At 37.7% G+C, this 26906-nt stretch overlaps 1 protein-coding gene across 4 annotated transcripts in view; it reads left to right on the top strand.

Moving 5' to 3' along the window:
* The window catches only part of ZFHX4 (zinc finger homeobox 4), a 185234-nt gene that overhangs the window by 25169 nt on the left and 133159 nt on the right, over positions 1–26906 (top strand). For 3 of the 4 annotated variants that reach the window (XM_043601231.1, XM_043601229.1, XM_043601230.1), the window contains exons 2-3: positions 1–266; positions 1130–1632. The exon at positions 1–266 is cut by the window's left edge and continues 2370 nt beyond it. In XM_043601231.1, the coding sequence (XP_043457166.1) occupies positions 1–266; positions 1130–1632 (769 nt within the window). The remainder of the gene's footprint in view (positions 267–1129; positions 1633–26906) is intronic. The other variant, XM_043601232.1, reaches the window with a different exon arrangement.

Genomic DNA, 26906 nt, shown 5'->3' on the forward strand with positions numbered 1-26906 from the left:
AACCAACGTCGCAAGGAACCTCCGAATTCACATGACCAGTGAAAAGCACATGCATAATATGATGCTTCTGCAGCAGAACATGAAGCAGATCCAGCACAACCTGCACTTGGGCCTTGCCCCGGCGGAGGCTGAGCTTTATCAGTACTACCTAGCCCAGAACATAGGCCTGACCGGAATGAAGCTGGAAAACCCTGCGGACCCACAACTCATGATCAGTCCGTTCCAGCTGGATCCCGCCACGGCAGCCGCTTTGGCACCAGGACTCGGTTAGTACTTAACTGCTTTTCTGCACTGCGCTTAGTTTCTAGTCGCGTTCTGATTTGGCGTGATACACCCAGACAAGGCGGTGAATGCCAACAAATTGGGGACAGTTTACTAGAAGGGACTTTCTCTTTCAACCGGGTAATGAAACCATTTGTGCCTTCCTTCAAACCTGAATTAACTCCAGAGAGGAAGGAGTTAAGGGATGGATGGGCAGTGGAAGAGGAGTCCGCAGACTCCCTCTCCGTTCAGCAGGTTGATTATTAGCAAACGCTGATGTGCATTAGTTGCCTTACAGTCATTAGCTTGTACCTCACGGTCTCAGCCGTTATTCCTAAAATATCAAGCTTGAGCTTCGGAAGGGTCCACCACCCCCGTTCGTTAAATATTTTTGAAACATATTTGAATGTCTGTGATTGAAGATGATTAAACTCACCGTAATACCGTTACCTTATCCCAGGTATTTGGCAGTAGATTACAGGCACGCAGGGGCAGTATTAGCCAAATCTCATCAAGCTTTTAGACAAATTGCAAAATAACAATTAGTGCTTATGTAAGTTTATCTAGGCTCTTAAACTGCAGGCACGTGACTGTCTTGTTATGGTATTGATCAACTTTCTTGCCCTCGAAAATACAAATTTCAGAATGACATCATGCCCAGTAGGAGTAATTAAAGCTATCTGATGAGGGAATTTAGAAGTTGAAAGGGATGATTGTAATTGATCCTGATTCAATCCTATTACAGCTTTTTATAGTGTAAGCTCTAGAGAAAGCACATTCCTTGTCAAGACTTTATTTTACAGATTCCTTTGTGTGTGCTGTGTTTTCTAGTCTCTATTTTTCCTTTTAATTTTTTTTCTTCCTGTAGTAAATAATGAGCTGCCGCCTGAAATCCGGCTTGCCAGTGGTCAGCTAATGGGTGATGACCTGTCCCTCCTTACTGCAGGAGAGCTGTCACCTTATATCAGTGACCCAGCGCTGAAGCTATTCCAGTGTGCTGTTTGCAACAAATTCACCTCTGACAGCCTGGAGGCCCTAAGTGTGCATGTGAGCAGTGAGCGCTCTCTCCCTGAAGAGGAATGGAGGGCTGTGATTGGAGATATCTACCAGTGCAAGCTCTGTAACTACAACACTCAGCTCAAAGCCAACTTCCAGCTCCACTGCAAGACTGATAAACATATGCAGAAATATCAACTGGTGGCCCACATTAAAGAAGGGGGTAAAAGCAATGAGTGGAGGCTGAAGTGTATTGCCATTGGCAACCCCGTTCACCTGAAATGTAACGCCTGTGACTACTACACCAACAGTGTGGATAAATTACGCTTGCATACCACCAATCACAGGCACGAGGCGGCCCTGAAGCTCTACAAGGTAAGCAGCGACATCCATTTCCGTTGGCACAGAGCAGAGCAGGGAATTAACTGTTTCAGGTCTTGGAGCGCAAATCTGCAAGTTTAGGGAAAAAAAAAAAAGAGCAAAAGGAGAGAGGGGTAAGGTACACAGCTGCTGCTTAACGTTACTAAACGTAGACTGAGATAGATGGAATTGGAGAATTTATTTACAAGGTTTGCCCTGTGTCCCTTTTATACCTATCTCAGTGGCATTGCTGACTTTACTGGTTTCCCAGAAATAAAATAATCCTTCTGAGTAGTTTCACATAAAAGTCATATTGTTATACTTCTTGCATTGATTGATTTAAATAAAACACAAATATGGCGCTACTCTTGGCTAAGTGTTGATGGTTACAGGGAACAGATGACAAGAACAGTCTACTCCGTGAATACATCATCTTTTGTTTGTTGTCAAACAGAGGCGATCCAAACACAGTGCGTGCGTGCGTGCATGCGTGTGTGTGTGTGTGTATGTGTGTGTTTTGTTGTCGTTGTTTTTCTGTACAAAACAACAGAGTAGACACATTCTCCCTTAGCATCAGTTGGAAGTCTTCTACTTAACTCAGTTGTTATTTTACATGACCTTTCCCAGCTGGAAATGGTTTTATTCCCAATGGGTGGGGCACAAATAAAAATGTTCATTAAATGGCAAATATACTTTTATCTTTGCTGGAAAAAAAAAAACTATGCAGATGTAATGAATATGTGCAACTGGTGAACCCCATTTATTACACAACTTGTCTCTGCTTTTTCTAAATCCTAATTACTGGTTAATTTATTTTGTGAGTCTGTTTACTGGATTGGCTTGATCGTCTTGGTTCTTGTACAAACGTAACAGATTCATTTCTATGATGAATAACTTGGTAACTTATTAAAAACTTCTTTTGTCTAGAGGATATTAAAATTCAGAAAATATTGCAAGCCATTAGTCATTGTAACCAGCTCTAAATATGATTACAAAATCCATTTTGCAAGTGTTATCTATTGATTTATACTAGAAATCAGTGATAACTATACTATCAGGAGTCAACCAGCGATTATAATACCTATGGCTTTTCTAATACTATTTCAAACTATAAACACACAGCAAAAAGGGCAGGTTGTGGCTCTCTAGAGCAGGTGCAGGAATTGTTTATTTGGTTTGGACTGGCACTATTCGTTTGGGTCGTTTCTTGAGGTCCAAATTCTAGATTGGTGTACTGAGCGTAAAAGCCTAAAGATGTAGAGTGAGAGTTTGTAACATTGTCCCTGTGATATCAGCGCTCTGTGGATCAACAACGAAAGCGTCAGATTTGGGTTACAGAGTTTGAGGGGAGTGCCAACCCTAATGTAAGATACAAGCTTCTAAGTTGATGGCATTGAGCATATGATACAAAGGATTCATTGTATTATAATCCATACGTTTTGCTCTTCCATTGTCAACTTTTTTTCTGTTGATACCTGACCTATTAAAACTTTTAGAATACCTAGGAGAAAAAAGCAAACATTAAGTTTGTATAAATAATAGATCTCTCGACCCTGGGAGCTATATAGAATATTCATGAACTGTGTTTATATTCACACCGCTCCTCTAACACTTTAAATTAACATGTTGTGAATAGAAGATATAAACGTACAGATTTTTCTATTTTATTAATCTCATGTGGGGAGCTAAAGAGAGGTAGAGTGTTACTGTTTATTTTCTCAGGAAAGGTTGTTTAATCTAATTGTTTGATGATTATTTAAACGTGCGTGTATATGTGTGTATTAAGTTTATCTATTCACTCCATGAGTATGAGTTGATCACCCTCACTATCTGCAGAGCAATTTGCTAAGTGTCAGAGTTACTCTTGAAGTTCCTTTTCAGGGAGAGTTGGATATTGCCTTTGAATATAAAACAACCAAATGAGATAAAAGCTTGTTTATAAAGGGGGCTTTAAAGCAGAGAGAGCTTTAGATCCTAGAACCAAAGGATGTATGTACTCTTCCCTTAAAAATGTTGTAAAATCATATAAAAATTTACTTTTTCCCCCACTGTTCTTTATTTATCTCTTAAATACTCAAGTGTCTTTGTAGTGTAGTGTCTAAAAATGGTAAGCCAACAAACAAAAACACACTTGGAACAAAGTTACCTTGAATTAAGAGAAGATTGAGGAGATAAATATTTGAGCTGTTGAAACTTGGTGTTGGACAATCCAACTATATTATTTTGCATTATCCTTCAAGGAGCATTCATTATCCCTAGTAGTAACTAGATAAGTACTCCAGAATAGGAATGTGTTGAGGTTGCCTTCTCTAAACTGATTTATAGAAACTGTATGAGTCAGATATAGAGGATTTTCAAGTGTAGTGATGAGAATATTAGCAAGCTTGGTCGGCTTGTGTCGGCAAAATGAAATTGCTTCATAAGTAACATTAATTGCTTTTAAATGAGAACCTAACAAATTGGCCTGGGCCTGGGAAAAAAAAAATGATGGTCTGTAATAGGCTAAAATATTAAAATTAGAGTTAAAATAGTTTCTGAGTTAATGACTAGACAATAATCTCCTATATAAAATTCATTTTCATTAGGAGTTTAATTTACATCATTTTGCATCGTGAATTATTCAGACTTTAAGGGAAAGTGACAAGTAGCAGTTATAAGACAAATACAGAGCTGTGAGAAAACAGCTTTTCTCGTTATTGACAACATATTGATTCATAACACTCTAAATGCGGTTATGTGTCAGTTCGATTTGAATAGACCACTTTACCTCTTGCATTGTCAACCTGGAGCAGTATTACTAAAAGAAGTGTGTGTCCTTATTTCAGTTTCAGGAGGTTAAAGGTTAAAGGTTGAGGGTGAGCTTGAAAGCATCATCTGCCTAGCTGCTTAACTTTAAACTGATCAATTTAATGAAAATCTGTTTTACAGATGTTGTTTTAATGTATTTGGCAGGATTTAGGCAGCTTTAACATTAGACGTATGCTAGTAAAAATTATTTCTTTATTTGACCAGAACAACACCTTTCCTTTTATGTTTAAGGTAGAAGGCTTGCGGGTTATGGTATTTTGGCAAGGAACCCAGAGGCAGAATGTGTTGATGATCTTTCCATCTGGACTCAAAAAAAGAATACCTTTATGTCTATTGCTAACGATGACTGCAAAAACAAACAAAGCTGTATTCATTTTTTGGCAGTATTATTTTCCTTAGAATTTTTTTTAAAAAGGAATTTTGTTATTGTTAAGGAACCCTTACTCTTTTCTTCAAGCAGAATTCTCTGAAGCGCTAAGTTAAGCACTATTAAATTTTGATTTTTTTCCTCCAGAAATTTTAACGATGAAGCAAACTTGGTCTAGGAAATTAAAACAATAAAATGAAACTACATATTGCCCTTAATCTTCTCTTTCAATGTATAAAAGTACTTTTAAAGTGAGGTTAGTAAATGCTAAGTGAGAGATAGCCACAATCAGGGTTGTAAGGTAAAGTGTGCCTGTGTGTGTATTTTCATCTACATCTAGATTGAGATATAATGCAAAAGCAGTGTTTCTTAGCCAACCACTTTATTGTGTTTGATTATATTCTTCTAATCTCACACCTTTGCATCCTCTACAGATTTCTGTCAATTGATAATCACATAATATGTCCTCAATAATATTTGTAGGATGAATACATGAATCCACTGAGCTATGTATTAAAAACAAAAACAAAAACAAAAACCTTTACTTCCAACCCTCCTTTTTAAAAAATGCATCGCAATTGGTCTACCCCTTAAATGATCCCAAACTTTTCCTAAAGAGTAGAGTAAAAAGATATAATGAAAGCCACTTAGCACTACCCGTTCAAACTGAAGAAGAACAAATATGACTTTGGCCATATTTCAGTTTTACAGTTAGTTTACCTTGGGCTCAGAACGGACAAGACTTTTCCAGGCAGCTGATTGGTCTGCCCCCATCCTATGCAGGGCTTGAAAATCCTCTTGCCACACCTGTAATTCAGCTGCTCTTATAATATTATATGTATTTTTAAGTGAGGTGTTCACAGCTTTGCTGGTTCAAAGTCAAAAGCTTAATTATACCAGCCTTTTTTCTTCCTGCATCTGCTAGGAGTGAAGCAGAATAGTCTGTCTGAATTCCATAATGCTGTTTTCATATTTGGATTTCAAATTGGCTGAGAGCAGTGAATGAATCTCTTGTCTCCATGGTGAGCAAAGGAACACACGTGGGATTTAGTCCTAGGTAACTTTTAGTGTAACATTCCCCCAAGGAACATTTTTGGAGTTTTCTCATTAGCCATGTTATGGATGAAAGCATCCGGGTTAAGAACTAAAATCAAGGTGTGGGGGAGGGTCACAGAAGAGAATGCAAGGAGCCACGTTGGGGAAAGTATGTGGCAAGGAAATAAAAAATGGAATAATTAGCTTCACCTACCATTTTGCCTCTTTTTTTTTTTTACTAGTAGGAAATAATAACCCGATCAGTTTGGAATTAACAAAGAATCACAAGCATTTTCATTTCAATAGGCCCGAGTCCAACTTTGCAATTTAAAATCAAATATACCAGATATGTACCGTTTCAATTATTGAACTGTCATTGTCCCGGTGTGATGGTAAAGGAGGTCAGGAGATTGTGTGGTGCACATTTGCATAAAAGTCATTGTGCAGAAGGAAATTGGAATATGTGTGTGTATCTACGAAACCCAAACAGGTTTCTCTTAATCTTATTCTAGTCATTTGTTTAGATGAAGAAAGCTGTTTTCAGAGATAAACAAAAGTTATTCTTTTCTGCTGCTAAACATTAACCTGAATATGGAAATTTTTACACTTTTTGTATTAGTTTCAGATTTATGTTTCTTTTGAGGTCGAAATGCAGTGTGAAATTTAATTCCAGTTGTAGGATTTCTCTTTAAAAAAGTAATCACAACTCAAATTATTCTATTGTATTCTCATATAAAAAGACGTGCTTGCATAATACTTATAACTAATAAATACGCAGATCAAATGGAGAGGAGCTGGTTAGCTAATAGCAACTAATAAATCACTGGTGTTTTCAGATCGCGATGTAATTGGCCAGCCCTATCTGCTGTGTCTACTTCTGTTTTTAAGCCTGACATTTGCTGAAGCACAGCCATGTGTTATAACATGACTACTCCAGAGCAAATATGGACTTGCTCCCTGCTTTCATATGGCAAGTAATATGTTACACTGTGAGCCGAGCCCCTTCTTTGTATTCCCCTAGAAAAAAGAATGACCCCAAATCTATCTATCCGAGTGTAAAATATGGATGTGAGTGCACATCCACCCCTAAAAGGATTACTGTAGACCAGGCATTAGCAACCTACTACATCCATGTCAGAACAGATGAAATGATTTTTAGTGTCTGAAATTGTTAACAAACCCAGACAAAACTTAAAGGCGGCCGAGTGCGCAAAGGAACCCTCCTACTTTATTTTTGACGTGTCTTTCCTTAACCAGTGCTACCACCTCCCTGCACATCAGGCACTCGCTCTTAATGCTCCTCTCTGTTTCTTTGAAACCCTTCCTGTTTTATCCCACCTAGATCTTCTCTTCATGGAAATGCTCCAGGTTGCAAGATTACCCATCTAATTCCCCAAAGAAAGCTAGCATTCCCTTAATTAAGGGGAAAAGGAGCCTTTTCGTAAAAGCAGAATAGCGCATCCAAAGGTGTAAATGACCTTCTAGTCTTTCCCAGGGTGCATTTTGTCTTAAAAGAACTGCTTAATCTGGATGAATTTCGAGCATGTGAGGGGGTGTAGTGACCTTGTCGGGGATGGGGCTTAGGTAGGGCTGTGCCCGACCCTAGGACCTGTCCTCACTCATTTCCCTCTGAACACCGCCACCCCCCCCCGCCCACACACACACATCGTAGTGCTTCTCGTCTCAGAAACACAGTAAAAAACTCGAGGCTACCATTCATTTCGTTTCAGGACCATGTCAACTCATACTTCATGATTTATGTTACAGCTTTTGCGTAACTTGTGTCCATTCTGTCTCATGTAAAGTGTAGGTATGGTTTAACCAAAAGTAGTAAATCGCTTATGTGTCACCCACCCTGAGGTCATGTAGGTAATGCAGACGAAGGTGTTACCTCATAATTAATGTGCTCTCCTGGCGTGCTTCTTTGGCTTCCGTTTAATAGTCCCTGTCAGTGGAGCTTGTTTAAAATTGCTGAAATGTTCGAATGGGTGCTGGGATGCCACGCAGTAATGCAGCCAGAGTCATATGTTAAGCAGGCCTCGCGCTGCTGAAAGGGTCTTGGCCCCGGGGTGGAGTGAGGAGGAGCTGGCATGTGCATAATGACCGTGGTTCTGCTTCCAGAACATCTGGCCTGCCTGAGTTCTACTGGAAATGCTTTACCGAGTTTGCTTTGAGTCTGAGCCTATGCTCAGGCTGAGTTCAATTAGACGTGGAGATTTGTTCATTATTCAGATAATTCAAGCCTTAAAAGGCACTTTTCCCAAATTATCAGTGTATTTCAGGAGAGCTTACAATGATATGATTTATTCGAAAGAGGAACAGCGATGGAGGAACAGCCCCCTATAGCCCTTGAGGAAACATCAGCACAGATCCCATAACCTCAGAGCAGTACGGTGCTTGGTACAGACACAAGGGCTAAAGTTCTCTTTGCAGGATGTCTCAGGATATCCTGAATGATATCCCCAGTTTTTCTTCTAATAAATACAGAAACATTGATTGAGCACCTACTATGTGCCAGCTTTTAAAATGTCTCTTGTTTATGGACATCCATTAATGTGGTAGGATGTAAGCCATCTGCTCTGAGGTGGTGCTTCTGAACTCAATCTGTTCTCCAGTGTGGCAGGGATATTAATAAAATTAAGGGCTGAACCCCATACACTAGCCATCGAAAGCTTCCAGGAATTTTTTCAACAATGGTTGGTCAAAGGACTGAGTGTGACTGCTCTCTTAACTTAGGTCATCAGTCGTTGTAGAGCAATGTCACTTGATTATCTTGACTTCCTCTTATTGCTCTCTTACATTGGAAGACTTTATTGATCAGTTTCAGGCAAGGGTTATAGTGGGAATTTTAGGGCAGTATAGAGCTTTTCTGTTAGTTGAGACATTTATGTTCTTCATGCGTGAGGATGCTGGATGCATTACCTGGAAAAATGAAAAAGAAAACCACTTAAAGGATGCAAAATGTCAGATTACAACTTCAGTCAACCTTCTTATAGGATCAGGGTGATGATTTAGTTTGATTCTTGAAGAACCTTTGTAAGTCCAGTTTATAATACTGTCAGAGTTCTGCTTAAAGATGAATTATTACAAAGACCAGCTTGTTACGATCATAGATAATAGCAATTGTGTGTGGCAACATTTTATTTCACTCAGTTTCATAATCTTATATTAATATTCTAGTTCTCTTATCTTTAAGGAGAAGTACTTTTGTAGCCTTGAATACATTACTTACATATATTATATTGAGAATGTGCACATAAATATAAAAGTATCTTGAGACCATACTCTTAATACTTCATTGATTCAGATCTTCCCAAAGCCTTTCTTTCACTGGAAATGTCATAGAATATGCATCTCTCTTTTCTTGTTGCTTACGGGATAAATGTCAAGGTTATATTTTCCCATTAGGCAATTTTTAAAGAGCAATGTACAGGAAGGTTAAGGTTGAAGAATTCTTTGTCTCTGGTTATCTGCTGATAAAATTAGTGAAATGCAGAGCTGAAGGTGGAAAGAAATGAGCTATTGGTAAGTTCAACTGTATCACTTAACTCAAATTTGGGAGGGAAGCTTTTAAGGTTTTAAAATATTGATTTTTTTGAGTCCATGATGATGTGTCCTGTGCCAAGAAGAGCCTTGTTTATAAATAGAGTTGGCAAATGACTATCTGTATGTGATTTATGAGATATTGGGAAGAAATCTTACCAAAGATATCCCTTCTTTGGATGCCAGATATTCTGTCAACAGTAAAACCAAATTGATAATTGACTTATCCATTTATCCATTTAAAAAGAGGACATAAGTTGACAATAGTCATAGTAAGTTAGACTTTTTATGTGCATTTTCTCATTTACTCTTCCTAACAGTTATATGTTACTATTCCCATTTTGACATATGGGAACCTATTATTCAGAACAAAATGCCCTGCTCAAGTCTTCCCCGATGGTAAGAACCTGTGCTGGAGTTCCAGCCCACGTTATGAGGCCTTGCTAATAAGAAAACTTTCTGTTGCACTTGAGGATAGGAGGAGCAGAAAATGGGAAAGGAAATGGAAGGCCTAAGTGCCAGAGGCAAACTTGCCAACTTTGTCTAGGGCTTAATCATTTTGGAGCACACTTTTATTCTTTCAAGTTAGCAGATTCCCTTAAAGATATAGCAGATGCAACGTAATGTAAGAGCTGGCCAGTATGGATGCGGCCAACTAGAGCGATGGACTTAACACCTGTTGGGTCATCTACAAGCTGGAAGGGGAAACCACTGGTCACAATTGTTACCTGAATATCTCCTGTCACAATGAATTCTTTCACATTAAAAAAAAAACAAACTTCCTTTTACTGGCATTTTTGGGTGTTGGTATATTAAATAGAAAGAACTAATAGAATATTTATCACTTCTAGTGCCTGAGCTCTCAGTGCTTAAGCACCTTTGGAAGCTGCATGAACTCATTCAGGTCACCAGGGTACTTCAGCAGTAATGTACTAAATGGTACCCCTCTGACCTGAAAGAGGGAATGTGTCTCCCTAAGCATTTAACTTCCTAAACAGGAACAACTAAAGCACCGTCTACCCTCTGCCCAGAACTCAATTGTCTTTTCCTGACATCCTTATAACTGCTGGAGGAAGTGCTGTTCATTTGCTCCTTATTAGAATCTTAAAATATAATCTTGTGTTGAATTATTATTATTTTTTTTTTTACTTTTATCTTTCACTTCTTACTTTGATCCATTTTAGTGACAGGATTCCAGAAATTTTCTCTCCACCATATGTTTCTAATACACTTCCTTCCTCTCTCTCCTTGAAATTTTGTTAATGATTCCAATGCAAAGCCCCAAATCTTGTTAGAACTATTTGCACTGACTTAACTTAGAGGTACTAGGGGAAATCTGCCTTCCTAAATCTGGCTACCTCTTCCTACAAAAAAGTGTCGGTAGTCGACATTGCTGCAGTTGACCACATTCGCTAATGAAATGTTCTTTTATTGAAAAGAATAGTCTTACTTTTGAAATGACAGAATTGTTAGCAATACAGAAGCTCCCAATACCTATAACTTGTCTGCGTACAGCATGAATGGACAGTCTGATAATTACAATGTGTAGTACCTTTCAAAGGCTTTAAATATTTCTAACTATGCATTTGGCAAGTCTAAAAATAACACTAGCATATATCCTTAGGGCCTAAAATCATTCCCTGTTCAATTGTAAGAAATCAGGTAGCAAGTCTGATTGCCATCACCTCTGAGAGAGAGTCAGTTTACAAGGCATCTCCTTTAAACGCAACATATATTAGCATTTACCACTGAGTAACTAAGGAAGTGACATCATACATGGGGGAGGGGGAGGATGATTCTTAATTTTCACACCAAATAAATAAAATTGTTTTTATAAATAAGATCAGCATGCTAAAATATGAATGATGCAACATCAGGATATACCTTTTAGGATTTGATTTGTTTGGTGAATTTATATTATACAGTGTTTTAGAAGGGAGATAACTGTCTCCTACTTACTATATGATATTATTGCGGGAGAAGGGGAGAGAGAGCGGGAGAGAGAGAATCCCAAGCAGGCTCTGCACTGTCAGCACAGAGCCTGATGTGGGGCTCAGTCTCATGAACTGTGAGATCATGACCTGAGCCAGAATCAAGCATCAGACACTTAATCAGCTGAGCCACCCAAGCACCCCAATTATCACTACTTTTTAAAGAGAAGCCCCTCAGTGTCCTCTGAGAAATAATTTGGCTAAAAGTAAGTTCTGGGTTATTATTACTTCTTGTTTATTACAATTAAGTCATTAAAAAAGCACATTTGGATGGAACAATTGTACCAAGTTGTTCCATGATGAGTATTCCCCGAGAAGAATAACCAAACAATCAAAGTCATAACTAAGTTCCTTAAAAAATAGACCTAAGGGGAACTCATAAATAACTTTTTTTTTCAGAGAAAAGCAGTCTTTGGCTCTCATAATTCCTTAAATATTAGAAAAAGTAAGATGGGCTTTATGAAAAATTATTTAGTTTTTGGAGTGCTGATTCCTAACACAGAGGATAGAATGACTGCCTTTAAGTCATCAGTGCAAAAATGTCTTCCTAATTGCTTAATTTTGTCAATTTAAATGTACATTTCCAGATAGACCTTCAGATATAATATTTACTTACAAGTTTTTGTAGCATATATGAGGTCATTCTATTCCTTCTTATAGAACTGTGACTACAGTGAAATTGGTACATATAGCACTTTTCCAAATAGTGAACAATTTAATTCTTTATCAATGGGTGTAGAAAAATGTACATGTATTCAGTTCTCATATGTTGAATTATTGAAAAGTCAAGATGTCAGTACTTCAATAATGTTTTCAGTACATATCCAAGGACACCTACTTATACTTATTTTGCTCAAACCCTGGAAAAAACGGCATGCATGCATTTATGGATGTGTGTCTGTGTGTGTCTGTGTGTGTGTGTGTAAGAGAGAGAGGAGAAGAATACAGTATATGAAGACTTACTTTTACAAAATTGATGATCATGAGTTAATCATTAATATCCACTTATTCTGTTTTTTAGTAAATGGCAAAAATCTCTTCCTGCACATTGTAAGTGTTCTCAGTCTCTAGAGATAATAAACTTTGATGCTGTTGTGCAAGACTCATCAGCAAGCACTGAAATCAGTTCTGTATGTACACATGACTAATCAAAAGTTCAGGGATCAGGATATGATTTGGTAAAAGTAATAGGTTCTCCAAAAAGTAAATGGCCTCACTAATTGTGGGAGCACATTAAGCCTTTTCCCCCCTTACAAAAGGCCCTCGTCCCCCATTGGAGTAGATACATTTTCACAAAGCTTTGAGTGCTAAGTGTTTTAAAAAAGTGTCTTTAAAAGCAAAGATGTTTTCAAATTAATGCCTACCTAATCAGTGCTCTATTCTTGTCTTTATCTTAAAGTCACAATAGATACCATAAGACATTTAGACTCAGAATGATCCTTGAAATTCAGGGAATTGGGTAACCAGAACAAGTATCTTCAACTATCTTAAGCTGATCAACTGTGGGAAATTGATGGAATAAGACAACAATCTTATTAAGCATGAAATGATATAGGAAAATGTGACTAAAAGTTTCAAGAAATCAGTTCTAAATTAGAAATGGAAGGAACTAAAGTTATATGCTACAAAATCTACCATGTGACTAATGCAATGAATGTTGAGACCACTGTCTTTTGCTTTGCCTTTTTTAAAAAAAAATTTGCATATATATTGATACAAAATTGATATATAATTTATATTTATTGAATGTAATTGGTATATAATTCATATTCCATGCTCTTAAACCATTTAAATTATACAATGAAATGTTTTATTTTTTAAAATAATCTCTATGCACTACGTGGGGCTCGGACTCACAATCCCAAGATCAAGAGTCTCATGCTCCACTAGCTGAGACAGCCAGGGGTCCCGCAATGAAATATTTTTCTAGGATATTCAAAGAAGTATGCACCCATCACCATCATCAATTTTAGAACATTTTCAACACTCCAGAAAGAAATCCTGTCCCATTTAGTCCACTCCCACTAATCCCAAACCCCCTTTCCTGGCACTGAGCAACCATTAATTGCTTTCGGACTATATAGATTTGCCTAATCTGGATATTTCATGTAAAGGGGATCATGCTATATGTGACACTTTATGATTTATTTCTTTCATGTAACATAATATTTTCAAAATTCACCCGTCTCGTAGTATGGATCTATATTCATACCTTTCTACTATGGGATTTCCATTGTATGGATAAACTGCGTTTTATTTATCTTCTCATTAACTGATGGGCATTTGAGTTGTTTCCACTTTTTGGTTATTATGAATAATGAATAATGATGCTGTGAACATTTGTGTACAAGTATTTATGTGGACATGTGTTCTCATTTCTTTTGGATGTATACTTAAGTGTGGCATTGTTGCTTTACTAGGCTGTCTTTACTGCCAGTCAGTGCTTTTTTTTTTTAATGTTTATTTATTTTTGAGAGAGATTGAGCAGGGGAGGGACAGAGACAGGGAGATGGGATCTGAAGCCAGCTCTGTGCTGACAATAAAGAGCCCCATGTGGGGCTTGAACTCACGAACGCTGAGATCAAGACCTGAGCCGAAGTCAGATGCTTAACCAACTGAGCCACCCAGGCACCCCACTGCCAGTCAGTTCTTATTTTGTATCTGGTCAGCACCTTCTTTATCCTTTAAAGAATATTACGATGTTTTTGTTTTTGTTTTTGTTTTTTTCCAATCACCCAAACTTATTCATCTTCTGCTTTGGCCAACAAATTCAGTGAGAAAATTAACCCTAACATTTACTGAGCACTTATTAGGTGGCAGAAAGTCTTCTAAGTTAAAAAAGAATAACTCATTAAATCAAACAGCAACCCTATTAGGTAGGCACTATTATTATGCTGATTTTGAAGATGAGGAACTAAAGCAATGAAAGCTTAATTAATCTAACGCGATGTAGCTGGTGAGAGTGACAATGGAGTCTGAGGATTTGAACTGAGATTGCCTGGCTCCAGCACCCATGGTCTTAAACAGGACACCGTGTCACAGGGAAGATCTTACATGGAGAAGGATACCTGGAAAGGAAGGCCTTGTTTGGGGCAGAAGGGATGGAAATAAGAGTGTAACCATAATTATTGATCTTAAAAAAGAATATGAATCCCCTGAGAGAGAAAAAGAGGTAATTGTGAGATAGATAGAGATGGAGAGACTTTGAGAAGTGTAGTGATGGAGAGCAAATTAGAAAAATCACTGATAACAGTATATGGTTCTTTTTTATGTCAGAATGTAAACTGTTTGGTTCATACAATGTTCTCTGAAAAATATCTAGAACTGAGCTCTCCATATTTGTAGGAATGAAAAGTTGGTCTACTTTATAGTAACATAAATTTACTGAAAGACATTTTGTTAGACTGATGTTCTAGTAATGCACAAAAGCTTGTTTGTTCTCATTTGTTAAAAACACACTGTGCTGAGGAGCGCCGGGGTGGCTCAGTGGGTTAAGCCTCCGACTTGGGCTCAGGTCACTGTCTCAAGGTTCATGAATTCAAGCCCCACGTCGGGCTCTGTCCAGACAGCTCAGAGCCTAGAGCCTGCTTCAGATTCTGTGTCTCCCTCTCTCTCTGCCTCTACCCTGCTCATACTCTCTCTCTCTCTCTCTCTCTCTCTCTCTCTCTCTCTCTCTCTCAAATAAATAAATATTAAACACACACACACACACACACACACACACACACACACACACTCACACTGTGCTGGACCCTAATGGTGGGTGAGTAAGACAGACACAAAGGTATATGATTCAATTCCTGTCCTCAAGGAGCTCACTAGTCTTTAGAAGAAAACATATAATGCTTTTTATCTGTGCTTCATTTTCCCTTGTGATTTTGCTCTGGTAACAGCCTTTCTGAATTCCAGAAGTTTGCAGAGACATTTTTAGTACTCTATATAACACGTTTTAGCAATATTTACTCCTTTGTGTCATCTAGGAAGTTAATATTTAGATTTCCTGTGGTATTGGGGAAACAGTTAGATTCCTGCATTGCAGAGCTTTGATAAAGAGTGGTTGTTTGCTTCCACACCAGTAAAGATGTTGTCCCATTGTTGGAAAATAATGTACAGTGTCTCAGTAGAATTTAAGTCTTTTCTCTCTCTTGCCTCTCCCTCCCCACCTATGTGATGTTTGTGAGCATGATTTTTATGTTTTCATAATAGTAGAGATACGGATAAACTGAAATATTACTTTGTGCTTCTTTTTTTCTTTTTGCTAATTAGAAGGGTTTTTTTTTCTTTTTGTAGGTATAAAAACATAAATATACTTGTTTTTAATATCTGATCTAATTAGTTACTGGCAAAATAGTCTTAATATTTTATCTATAGCTATTTCAGGCATGATACTATTTTATCCAATTATTAATGTTCTTTGAGGTTTTCCATTTCCAAAGACCTACTGATCTTAGCAAAACCTATCGACATGGGTACAGTGAGGTTAGGGGCTGGGCTACCACTATTCCTACTGTTATAACATAGCATTTCTTCTTTCTCTTTTCAATGACAAATTAAGGGGGAATTATGCAAGAAAACATGATAAACTCCCATGTTATCTCATGCTAAAAGATTCTCTGGAGCTGCTTTCTTGAGTCTAAAACATAGTGAATCTGAAAGATTGACTGCCTATGTCAGCACTTAGGTCTATGAATACCAACGAGCTTAATAAACACTCACAAAGTAGGTATCACTCTCTAATACCCTTCCATTATTAATATATTGGGGGTGCAGAGTGGTGGGAAGGTGTGGGGTGGTGTCTCAGAGAAATACAGTGAAAGAAATGCACATCTGTCTTTCCCCTCATCCATGTCTACAGCTATCCATGCATCTCTGTGTAACTCAAGAAAAGTTTTAAAAAGAAAGGAGAGGCATTTTCTGTCATAAAGTGTCCAACTAACTTTCTGACTCTTTATGTGGTTTTTGGCAAGCATTTCTGTTCCTTAGTTAATATATTAGTAAATGGAGAAAAAAAAAACACTCCACTGAGTTCTGTAGATCTTAATTAAGGTACAAAAATAGCTTTGAAAAAAAGTCTTCTGAGATGAAAGCTTTTCTTATATGTGGAAAATATTACTCATGTCTTGTCAGCATATCTACTCTACTGGCATTGCTTTTTTGTACTCGGAGATAACTTCTGCTTTTCTTATTATTGGTCAGACACTTTCCCTTTTTAATTTGTATAAGTGCTCTTGGTTACACTATTATATCTAGGACGTGTCATTCTTGAAAAGCCATTCGTAACTTTTATCTCTCCGATTGGCCTTCAATTGAAGTTTGCTTTGAAGAGCAATGTAGCTACACTCATCTACTTGAAAATGGGTAAATATAGCTCATAGAAGACCACTATTTGTGTATTACTTTATGTGCTTTAACTTCGATATTCATTCTTTCTTAGAATTTTGCCCACAGGGAAAGAGCTATGTATTACACCTTTAAATACCAGTTTTCAAGTCTGCCGAGTGTGAGTTTGCAAATGAGAAGTAGTAAGTGGAACTCAGAACTGGAAAAATGACTGTTTAAAGCTTCTGTGTCTGGCATTCATTTTAGTTTTGCCTTTAGTCTGGTACCACATTTTTTTCATCTATAAAATGGGTTCTGAGTTACCATTATGATTAGAAAGTTAGCATTAACAGTTTTTGAGATCTGGTCTAAATACAATCACTTCTGTGGTTCTCAGAGCTGAATTTATTCTTAACTTTCACAAGGATCTTACCTTAAATTGCTGATATACATATATCAGGTTGCCAGTGTTCTACTGTTTTGTTTAATCCACAAATATATGTTTATGTATTTTTCTTGTAAATAGGAAGCAGGGTAATAATCATATATAAACAACTAAACTATATTCCTTCCTTAATCCCTCGTGTTTTTTTCTTTTACTTATTTGATGCTAATCATTTCATTGACTTATTTACTGAGAGCCCACTCTGTCAGGCCCTATGCAAGGGAATAAGGATATAGCATCAAATAAGAAAGACACTACAGTTACAGTTTAGTAGAGGAGACAAACATTAAACACATAATCGCATATTAGGCAAAGCAATAGTTAATTGCTATTGTAAACAAATAATATAAGTTTTTAAAAATAATCTGGAATAGTTATTTGTGTTATTAGTATGTAAATATTTGTATAAATCACATTCTTCTAATCTTAGAAGAAAGTGGAGAATTTGAATGAGACACTGTATTGAGGTATTTAAAAGAGTAGTGGGGGGGGTGCTGAACTGAATTAACATCACTAGATACTGGCTGTCATTCAGAAAAAAGCACTTACCACTGAGATTTTATCAGAGTAAAAGCACTTTAAAACTTTTTGGAGTCATGAAATGTGCATGTGAAAAAGCATTCTAGAAATGGCTGCATTTCCAATTGACATATTTGTGCAGAATATGATATGGAAAGTTGTATGAGATGAAGCTGATCATTAGGCTTCCTGTTGGAACTTTGAAAACATCCCAGTTCCAAGGCCACGACCTGTGGGGAGTGGGGGGGGGGGTGCGGTGCATCTAGGAATCTCCTCATTTAAAGAGATGATCCTGATAATTAGCCTGATTTGGGGATCGCTGGACTAGAAGATTTTGAAGGTCATCGTAGATCTACAGACTCATGAGAAAATAGTGAATGTGGTGGTTGTACTAAGCTCGGCTCTGTTCACATTTGTTCCTCCCATGTTCGGAAGATAAACTATGTCTTTTTTAAATTTTTTTTATTATATGAAATTTATTGTCAAATTAGTTTCCATACAACACCCAGTGCTCATCCCAAAAGATGCCCTCCTCAATGCCCATCACCTCCCCTCCCCTCCCCTCCCTCCCACCCCCCATCAACCCTCAGTTTGTTCTCGGTTTTTAAGAGTCTCTTATGCTTTGGCTTTCTCTCCCACTCTAACTTCTTTTTTTTCTTTTTTTTTCCTTCCCCTCCCCCATGGGTTTCTGTTAAGTTTCTCAGGATCCACATAAGAGTGAAACCATATGGTATCTGTCTTTCTCTGTATGGCTTATTTCACTTAGCATCACACTCTCCAGTTCCATCCACGTGGCTACAAAGGGCCATATTTCGTTCTTTCTCATTGCCACATAGTACTCCATTGTGTATATAAACCACAATTCCTTTATCCATTCATCAGTTGATGGACATTTCGGCTCTTTCCACAATTTGGCTATTGTTGAGAGTGCTGCTATGAACATTGGGGTACAAGTGCCCCTATGCATCAGCACTCCCGTATCCCTTGGGTAAATTCCTAGCAGTGCTATTGCTGGGTCATAGGTTAGATCTATTTTTAATTTTCTGAGGAACCTCCACACTGTTTTCCAGAGTGGCTGCACCAGCTTGCATTTCCACCAACAGTGCAAGAGGGTTCCCGAGAAACTGTGTCTTTTCATGCCCTCTTTGAATCCCCTCCTTTCACAAAACTCTAGTATTTTGCGGGGTCTGCCCATGTTGCATATTCTGTCCAGGGAAATCACGGAAGGCATTGCCCTCTGTCTTGAATATTGTCTTGCCTCTCAGGACAAGAGTCTGACAACATGTTTTGATATTTAAAAAAAAAATCCCATTTCAGTAGGAAAAATGGCAAACCTTTCTAAAGAAAACCTTTCTGTACAAAACAGCTGTTCTTTTGTTGAAGGTCTGGCACTTCAGTGAACCGTCGGGCCAAGAAACCATTTCTGAGTCCAAAAGTCAGGTAAAAAAAAAATCTAAGGCCCCCATATTGAGTTTTGTAGGAATATCTTTTTTGGTAGATTTTTGGCATCATGCTTTGCTTCATCATAGTTGCAGAAATCCACTCTCCCTTGTACATGAAGATATCCCCCAGGCAGCAGATATATATAGTCTCTTTTCTGAACAGGAATCTTACAGGTCTTAGGAGAGCCAACTTTCACAGACCCGCTGGGTTGGATGCTCATTTGTAGCCTACTATAATGATTCTGCAATTTTTTATTTTCTTGCTATTCAAGGAAGGCAGGTTCTGAGGTTTGTTTTTGGAGTTTTACTTCATAGTAGCGTATATTTTCTCTTTCTGTTTCTCTCCATACACATGGAGATAAATGTGTGTGGGTATGAGGTGTGCATGTATGTGGGCGCAGGATGTGTGTGGGTATGTAGGTATAGATGTGTATATATTTCTTTATCCTGTTTATGAAAGAGAACTGTGTATTCTATGATCTATAACTTGACAATTTTCTTTTAGTAATATCCCATACTTTTCTTTCTTTTCTCCCAAATATAGCATCTAATACAGATGCACTGGTAGCTACAATGACAACCAAGACTAAAAAGAAGCAAATAACTATGGTGCCCAATTTCATGAGCAACAGAATCTACATTGCCATAATACATTACTCTGGAAAAATTATTGTATTTAACCACTTGCAAGTTAAAAACTGGATCTCTATGTACTTCATAAAAGAGGGTCTTTTTTGTAGGTTGCCATGAAATAATCAATCAGTTCTGTACAAGAGCGACATTTTAAAATGTGGATGTACTGTAAACTACCAATGTCAAACTGTATCTGAGTCCCACTGGCAATATAGCCTGTGCTCCACAAGAGACCCAAACAAAACAAGCTCCCTCCCCACAGACTGAAAGAGTCAGACTAACCAAATAACTGGGTGATTTGGTTAAAAAAAATTATTTCAATATTTTGCTAATATTTTGATTGGCTTGATCAGTTACCTGAGCCCAGCTGATACCTACAGATCAGGATAGAAGTTCCCTGCCTTGCCTGGGGTGAGCCCTGGGCCTTTGGTTATTTAAGGATATTGTTCAATGAGCATACGTAAGTGTGCTATAAACGTGCTATAAAATAAAACCTTTCGAGTTTTGTGCTGACGTAGAAGACATAGTACAGTATTGTATATTTGTGTGACCTAAAGCATTTTGCTCCACTATGACAGACATATCATCTTCCTGTGCCAATATAAATGCAAGGACATTTCATAGTCATAATCTGTTAATACCAGTTAGCAGTGTCACAAATTAAAGCATTAGTGGATTTGTGTTGCTTGAGGAAGCAACTGATATAAAATACCAGGAGCTTGAAGGAGTGGGGCAGTTTATTGTAACATAACTCTGCATACCATAAGGGCTCCATGCCCCTTGGTGTGTGGACCTTCACAGAGAGCTCAAAGGAATAGCTCATTATGCAACAAACATATTACTAGGAAACATTAGGCTAGTTCATTCTCAAGAAAGTAATTTTTGGTGATCAGCAGACAACAAAAATCTAAAGAGGATTTTTTTTTTCACAGAGAAAGAAAGATTTTACTGCTTTTTAAAAATTTACATTTGTAGTTCAGGCAAAAAAAAAAAATCTTTCCAGGATGCAAAGAAGTGCATTTTCTACAGTTGCATTGTTTGGGAGCTGTACCTAAATAAAAAAATTAGTGATGATTTTCAAAAGGTACTCTTACAGGAACTATTGATAGTCCTATAACAGAGATTTGGGCCAAATCATTAATGTTGATACTATCATGATGGATACATAACTCTCTTATCAAGAGACTTGTAACCTAGGAATATGGAAAGGATTGTGTAAAGTATGGAAGGAATATTAGAGTAAATCCCCTCTTTAATTTTAGTAGTGGTTTGAGAGAGTAATGCATTTATTACTGTAGCACATTTTGTATTTGCCTAGGCATTTAAATGATTTTTCATATTTCCCCTTTTTAGCCTAGATTATGGATATATTCTGAGGGAAAGTTATAGGGAATAACAATTATAGAGAATGAGAACCCATGGTTAAAATTATATGCACATTGAACTACAATGAGGGTATTAAAAGTATTTCATCCCATTTGTAAAATATCTTCCATGACTCTGAAAGGGCAATATTTTTTCCAATTATATCTGCTTTAGCCTGCAAATGGATTACCTTATGAGAACTCTTATAAAGCAAAGAGTCCAAAAATAATTGAAAGTGTAAGGACAGATAAGCTGGGCATATAAGGGCCCTGAGCAAACTTCTCGCAATAGCATTCACAGAACAGGGAAAAAAAAAAAAAAAGTTTATCTTAACTCCTGCTCAGGACCAGATGAACATTTTAACCCTTAGCATCATGATGCTTTTTATTGACAGGGAGTGCCTCCTGTGTAATTTCTGGCTCGATTCTCCAGTGTCTGGAAGATTGCATTTTGACTTTCTCCATTATTAATAACCAGATCTGATCTTAGGCTTGTCCAAGGTCAGGCGGGCTGGCCAGGTCAGCCTGTTTGTGTGTATGCATGAACTGTCACATCTACTCAGAGTGACAGGTAGAGGATGAGGGCGGTGAAACCAGGGTGTTAACCTTCAGACCACCAAAGGGAGCCTCTTCCTGCTGGAAACAAAGACCCCTAAGGATGTGGCCACCTTTTCCACCCCGCCCCCAGGCTCATTATATTTCCACAAATGATGCTCTGTTGAAGAGCGCATTTCAGAAAAGGTAAATGATTTAAATCATCTCAATAAAAACAATAATGTATGTTTGCCTTATTGTTCAGAACTTTTAATCAGATTGACAGTGTCTTATGTGGATCAATTTTGCATGGCTTTTCCTTTTCTTAGGTAAATAACTCAGCTACTCTAGAGTGTGTTATCTTTATTCCTGAAATGCCCCCCGTTTCACAAGTCAAAAGTACAGAAGCTCTAAAGAGTATGGGGCGAGACACATTTTAGAAACCAGATAAGCAACTTTAGAAGCTGCAGAATTTGTAGTATTTTTCTATAAAACATATCAAATAAACTCATTTTTCCAAAAAAAATCTTGCCTTTCTGGGTAAAAATTCCTAAGAAGCTATTTGGTTCCTAATTGATTTTCTACGTCAGTTGTTCATTGAATAGATAAGTAGTGCCTGTGATATTTGATTACAGAGCAAGGCACCCATTTAACCTTCTGTTCTTTCCTGGCCAGGATTTCAAATACAATAGAACGTTCCTCCCTGAGGCTCAGCAGGATTAGACAGCTAGCGGTAATCCCTGATACGCTGAAATAGACCTGATGGAACTTCACCTCACTTGTTTAGGATTATGCTCATGAATTCCACTCACCCGGCAGCATTAACCCTTTAGAGACTGGGGCTAGGATATTCTATCAGCCAAAACAGTAAAGAAGCAGAAACCCACTAGTAGATTCTGAGCAGTTATGCCTCATTTCTTGACCGCCGTATAATAATAATTTTGAAGTTAGCACAGATACGTGTTCTAAATTAGTTTTTTTCTGAAATTCTGTGGCTTCAATATATGTATCTCAAGACTTGTATTAATCTATCTTCCTAAGTATAATTTTGTTTAAGAAACTTTATGAAAAGTTCTAATCTGTGTCACAGCTTTCCCACCATGGTCACAGTTAAATCATCTTGTGGAGGTGAAGGATAAATGACTCCCTATAAAGTAGGTCCTTGATAGTCTAGGTTAACTGGAACCAAGGCAAGTATGAAAATCCCCAAACCTCATTTTAGCCAGAGGTTTCCAATCTCTTCCTTTTCCTTTCATTAGAGCAAATTCCATAGGTTTGAGTTTAATTTTCTCTCTTTTCCCTCTGGGGGATATGAAAATGAGCTAAGAAATGGCCAAGAGGCAGGAAATCAGTGGGTGAAAAAGAACTAGTAAAAGGTATAGTTAATCCACAAATTGGAAAGTCAGACCTGTGTTAATCAAGAGATGAAAGGAAGAGCATACACTCTTTCAATGCAGGTTGCAGTACTGGCCTTTATCATGGTTTTTTAATAATTTACATTGAAATCTGTTCCTGACACTATTAGGCCATCAAAATGAGGCCCTTGCAAAGTCCCAGGTTTGAAATGGATTATTAGTGATGACTAACACAGTCTGGGAGAGCCCCCCAATCATTATGGAAGTGATTACCTTGAATCACCTAGGTCTTTTTGTGTTGACTCTTTAAATATTCATATTCACAACTAGTTCTATTAATTATTGAAATAAGTGATTCTGGTTTTGATGATTAGAAGATTTCCCACCATCCTCATAGGTTTTAGAAAAATGTAAGTTTTATTTGAGAGACTTAACCTCCAAACAAAGCTATGATGATGAATATGACCTCATTGCCATTGGTAATATTTCAAGGTTAGAGATAATTTAATGCTAAAGCATTGGTACATCCACCTCCTTTCCTGAAACTGCCTTTGTTAGTGGTCCTTAAGAACGCATTAGATTAGAGACAACATTTGTTTTTATTAAGAAATTTTTAGTAGAACAAATACAATCACAGTTTAAAAGAGAACTATGAAACATTTTGGAAGCATTTTCTTTACCACCTTCTTCACCCTACAGATTTACTGCAGTTGTGACGATAGCCAACGTCAAGATTACGGGAGGAGAAATATGGTGCGTCCCTTGTGCCCTGAAGCTTAGTTTTTTGTAAGAACTTAAAAAAATCCAGTGAGTAAATGGATGGGATTAAGGCTGAAACAGTGGTCCTGCTCTAATAATATTTTGGATTTGTTTGGTGGGGAGCAAAGAGATACATACTGTGAAGTGGGGGCTGTGACTTGAAATGATTCTGGCAAATCTTTAATTAACAAATCCTCCCTCTTACTTTTTTGTACAAAATATCTCATTTTCATGTGTTTAGAGAGCGAAGATGGCTTCTATTGTTCCATTTAAGTGACATATTATTCTAATTAATTGGGAAAGTGCTCCCATGGGATGGGTGACTCGAGGATGGAGGCTCTTAGGCTCTATCTTTACAGTGGTCCTGGATTTGCCCTTTTCTCCTGATGGGCTTTTACATATGCTGTTGCTGAGATTCCAGTTCTTTGTTGTATGTTATAAAATTCTATTGCATCAGCATGAACAAAACAGGAATATTATAGATGTGAACCTTTCACCCCAAAAGACATATAACAGATTGAAAAGCTCCAGATCAGGGTAACAAGAATGCTTGCAGCCAGCATGGATGGGTTTACAGATGACTAAAAGCTGGTATTAATAAATCTCGGAAGGAGAAGAATAGGAGCAGAATTTACTGAAGTCTGTGAAATAATAAAGGGACGTGAAGCTAGGCCATGTGCATCTTTGTACTGTGTGTCAGAAAGAGCTAGAAATCCTTCCGTGTAACTGGGAGAAAACAAATTTCAAAGTGACAAAAGAGAACTTGGTGTTTGTTTTTCTATTTGTTAATAAAAAGTAATTTACCTCTGGAATAATTGAGTTAGAAGATTCTGGAAAAACCAATTCATCTTGGAATCATAAGGACAAAGGAGACCTTGAGGAGTCTCCTCCCTGGCAGACAGGCAATATTAAAACCATCCCCCAAAGAAGTCCATCTGTATTATTTTTAAAGAGAAGGAACTGGTTTAGTTGTGGCCAATGGAATGCTTTGTGACCACATGAACAAAGAGATAATGACTGAAGAGTTTACAACTCTGAAGCAAATCCATTGATTCTGCAAACTTTGTTCATATAATATGCTGTTGCAAAAATTCTTAAGTTTTGTTTAAGGAGTTTTGCCCAAATAGTATATTTGTAAAACCACTTTTAGGGTACCCTGGGATATGCAAACCTGATTAACACATGGTCCTTGCCTCGGAGATGGTCAAAGATACATACAAACAACTAATATGCCATATATAAAACCCCTACATTTCGTATCACAGCAAAATAACTAAAATTCTATGTAGCGAGGAATTTTTACGTGCACCGTATTGTTCAGTCCTCACAACAGCCCAGTGAGGTACATGAAGTTCTCACTGCACTGTACAGGTTAGGGAATGAGGCATAACAAGCTCAGGTGTCTTGCCCAGGGTCATACAGACAGTTGAGAAGCCCAGGATGTGAACCCACTCCTCTGCCTGGAGGCTGTGCTCTTAAGCATCCTTCTCTGCTACTTACACTTCTCCAGAGGCTGACATCAATCTGGAGTCCATGGACACATAGGACATCCATATGCGAGCTTCAGAAAGGCATGGAAGGTGAATATCACAAATGTATAAAAGGTATGCATTTTCCCACTGAGGAGCATGTCCATACCTCTTCTAAGATTCTCAGACCCTCTATGGGGTGTTGGTTGAGCATCCAACTGTTCTTTTTGGGTCAGGTCATGATCTTGGGGTTCATGATTTTGAGCCCCATGTGGGGCTCCACACTGGCAGTGCAGAGCCTACGCTTGGGGTTCTCTCTCATTCCCTCTCTCTCTGCCCTCCTCCTTTCGCACTCATGCTGTGTGCTCTCTCTCTGTGTCTCTCTCTCAAAATGAATAAATAAACTTAAAAAAGAAAAAGATTTGCAGGACGTCTAAATTTAAGAACAGTCTTCCTAGAATATGGACTCAGAGAGCTACAAAGTGGTAAGACCTTTGACAAATGGAGGAGAGTATGGCCAACTGGGCAAAATGAGAGCAGATTAGTGTTTGGATGGACTCCTACAGGATTCGATAAGTGGGTGTCAAGTTTGGAGATGTGGAGAGGAGGAGGAAGCCCATTGTCTGACTCAGGAAAGAGCTGGTTCCTTTTCTCCCCAAGTTCCAATCAAGTCAGTATAATTTTAGACATTCACCTTCTTAGTAATAGGTGACTGTGATCTAGGCATTAGTAAAAGCAGTGCATGTCCAGAGAGTGCATGGGTTTAAGTAACTATGGGAACTACTTTACCTTCTCTCCCATTCAGTCACTGATCTGTAGATGTCTGCAAACATTTCATTTCAAATATGATTGAAATAATCCTGAGTCCCAAAAGTAGATAAGTCCATTGTTTTATTATTTGTAGTATAGTATTTGAGGTAGAACAATGCTCTCCCAAAATACAATAAAATTAGCATCAATATATACTTCTGAATCAAAGGAATGAATGCTGATCACACCAGAATTACTAATTTTAATCAGCATCTTTCAAATGGAATATGGGAACTAATTCTTATTTAATGTGATAGTCTGAAGTCATACCACACTCATGGTCAATTTTTTTGAAGGGGTAAAATAGATGCTAATAATTCCTAATCAATTGTCAGACACTATTTTTTTAAGAAATATTTTATTGTGCTGAATTCCTTCATCAAAGTATTATTATGCATGTCATCAGTATGAGTTGGTTAATTCAGGCATTTTTTTAGAAGTGTAGTCTTTTTTTTTGTTTTGGTTTTTTGTTTGAGAGAGAGGGGGAGGGAGGGACAGAGAGATGGGGGAGAGAGAATCTTAAGCAGGCTGTACACCCAGCATGCAGCCCCACCCAGGGCTTGATCTCATGACTGTGAGATCATGACCTGAGCCAAAATCAAGAGCTGGACATTTAACCAACTAAGCCACCCATGTGCCCTGTGGGATATTTAAAGTGTGTATGTATGAAAGGAATACTAGTTGTTAAATTTTTAATATTCATAATATTTTATAAGTTCAAAGTGTAGTTTGAAAAATAATGAAACAGCTACATCATCAATGTCATGTATATTTTTAGTGAAAACAATTTTTACCTACATTTAAACATTCCTTTGGAGTTCTTACAAAGCCAGGGCTACAACTGACCTCTGAGCTGGCCATAACTGTACAGTAAAACCAAAGAAATGAAACACAAG

This window comes from Prionailurus bengalensis, chromosome F2 (genome assembly GCF_016509475.1).
Source record: "Prionailurus bengalensis isolate Pbe53 chromosome F2, Fcat_Pben_1.1_paternal_pri, whole genome shotgun sequence".
NCBI classification, from domain to species: Eukaryota; Metazoa; Chordata; class Mammalia; order Carnivora; family Felidae; genus Prionailurus; species Prionailurus bengalensis.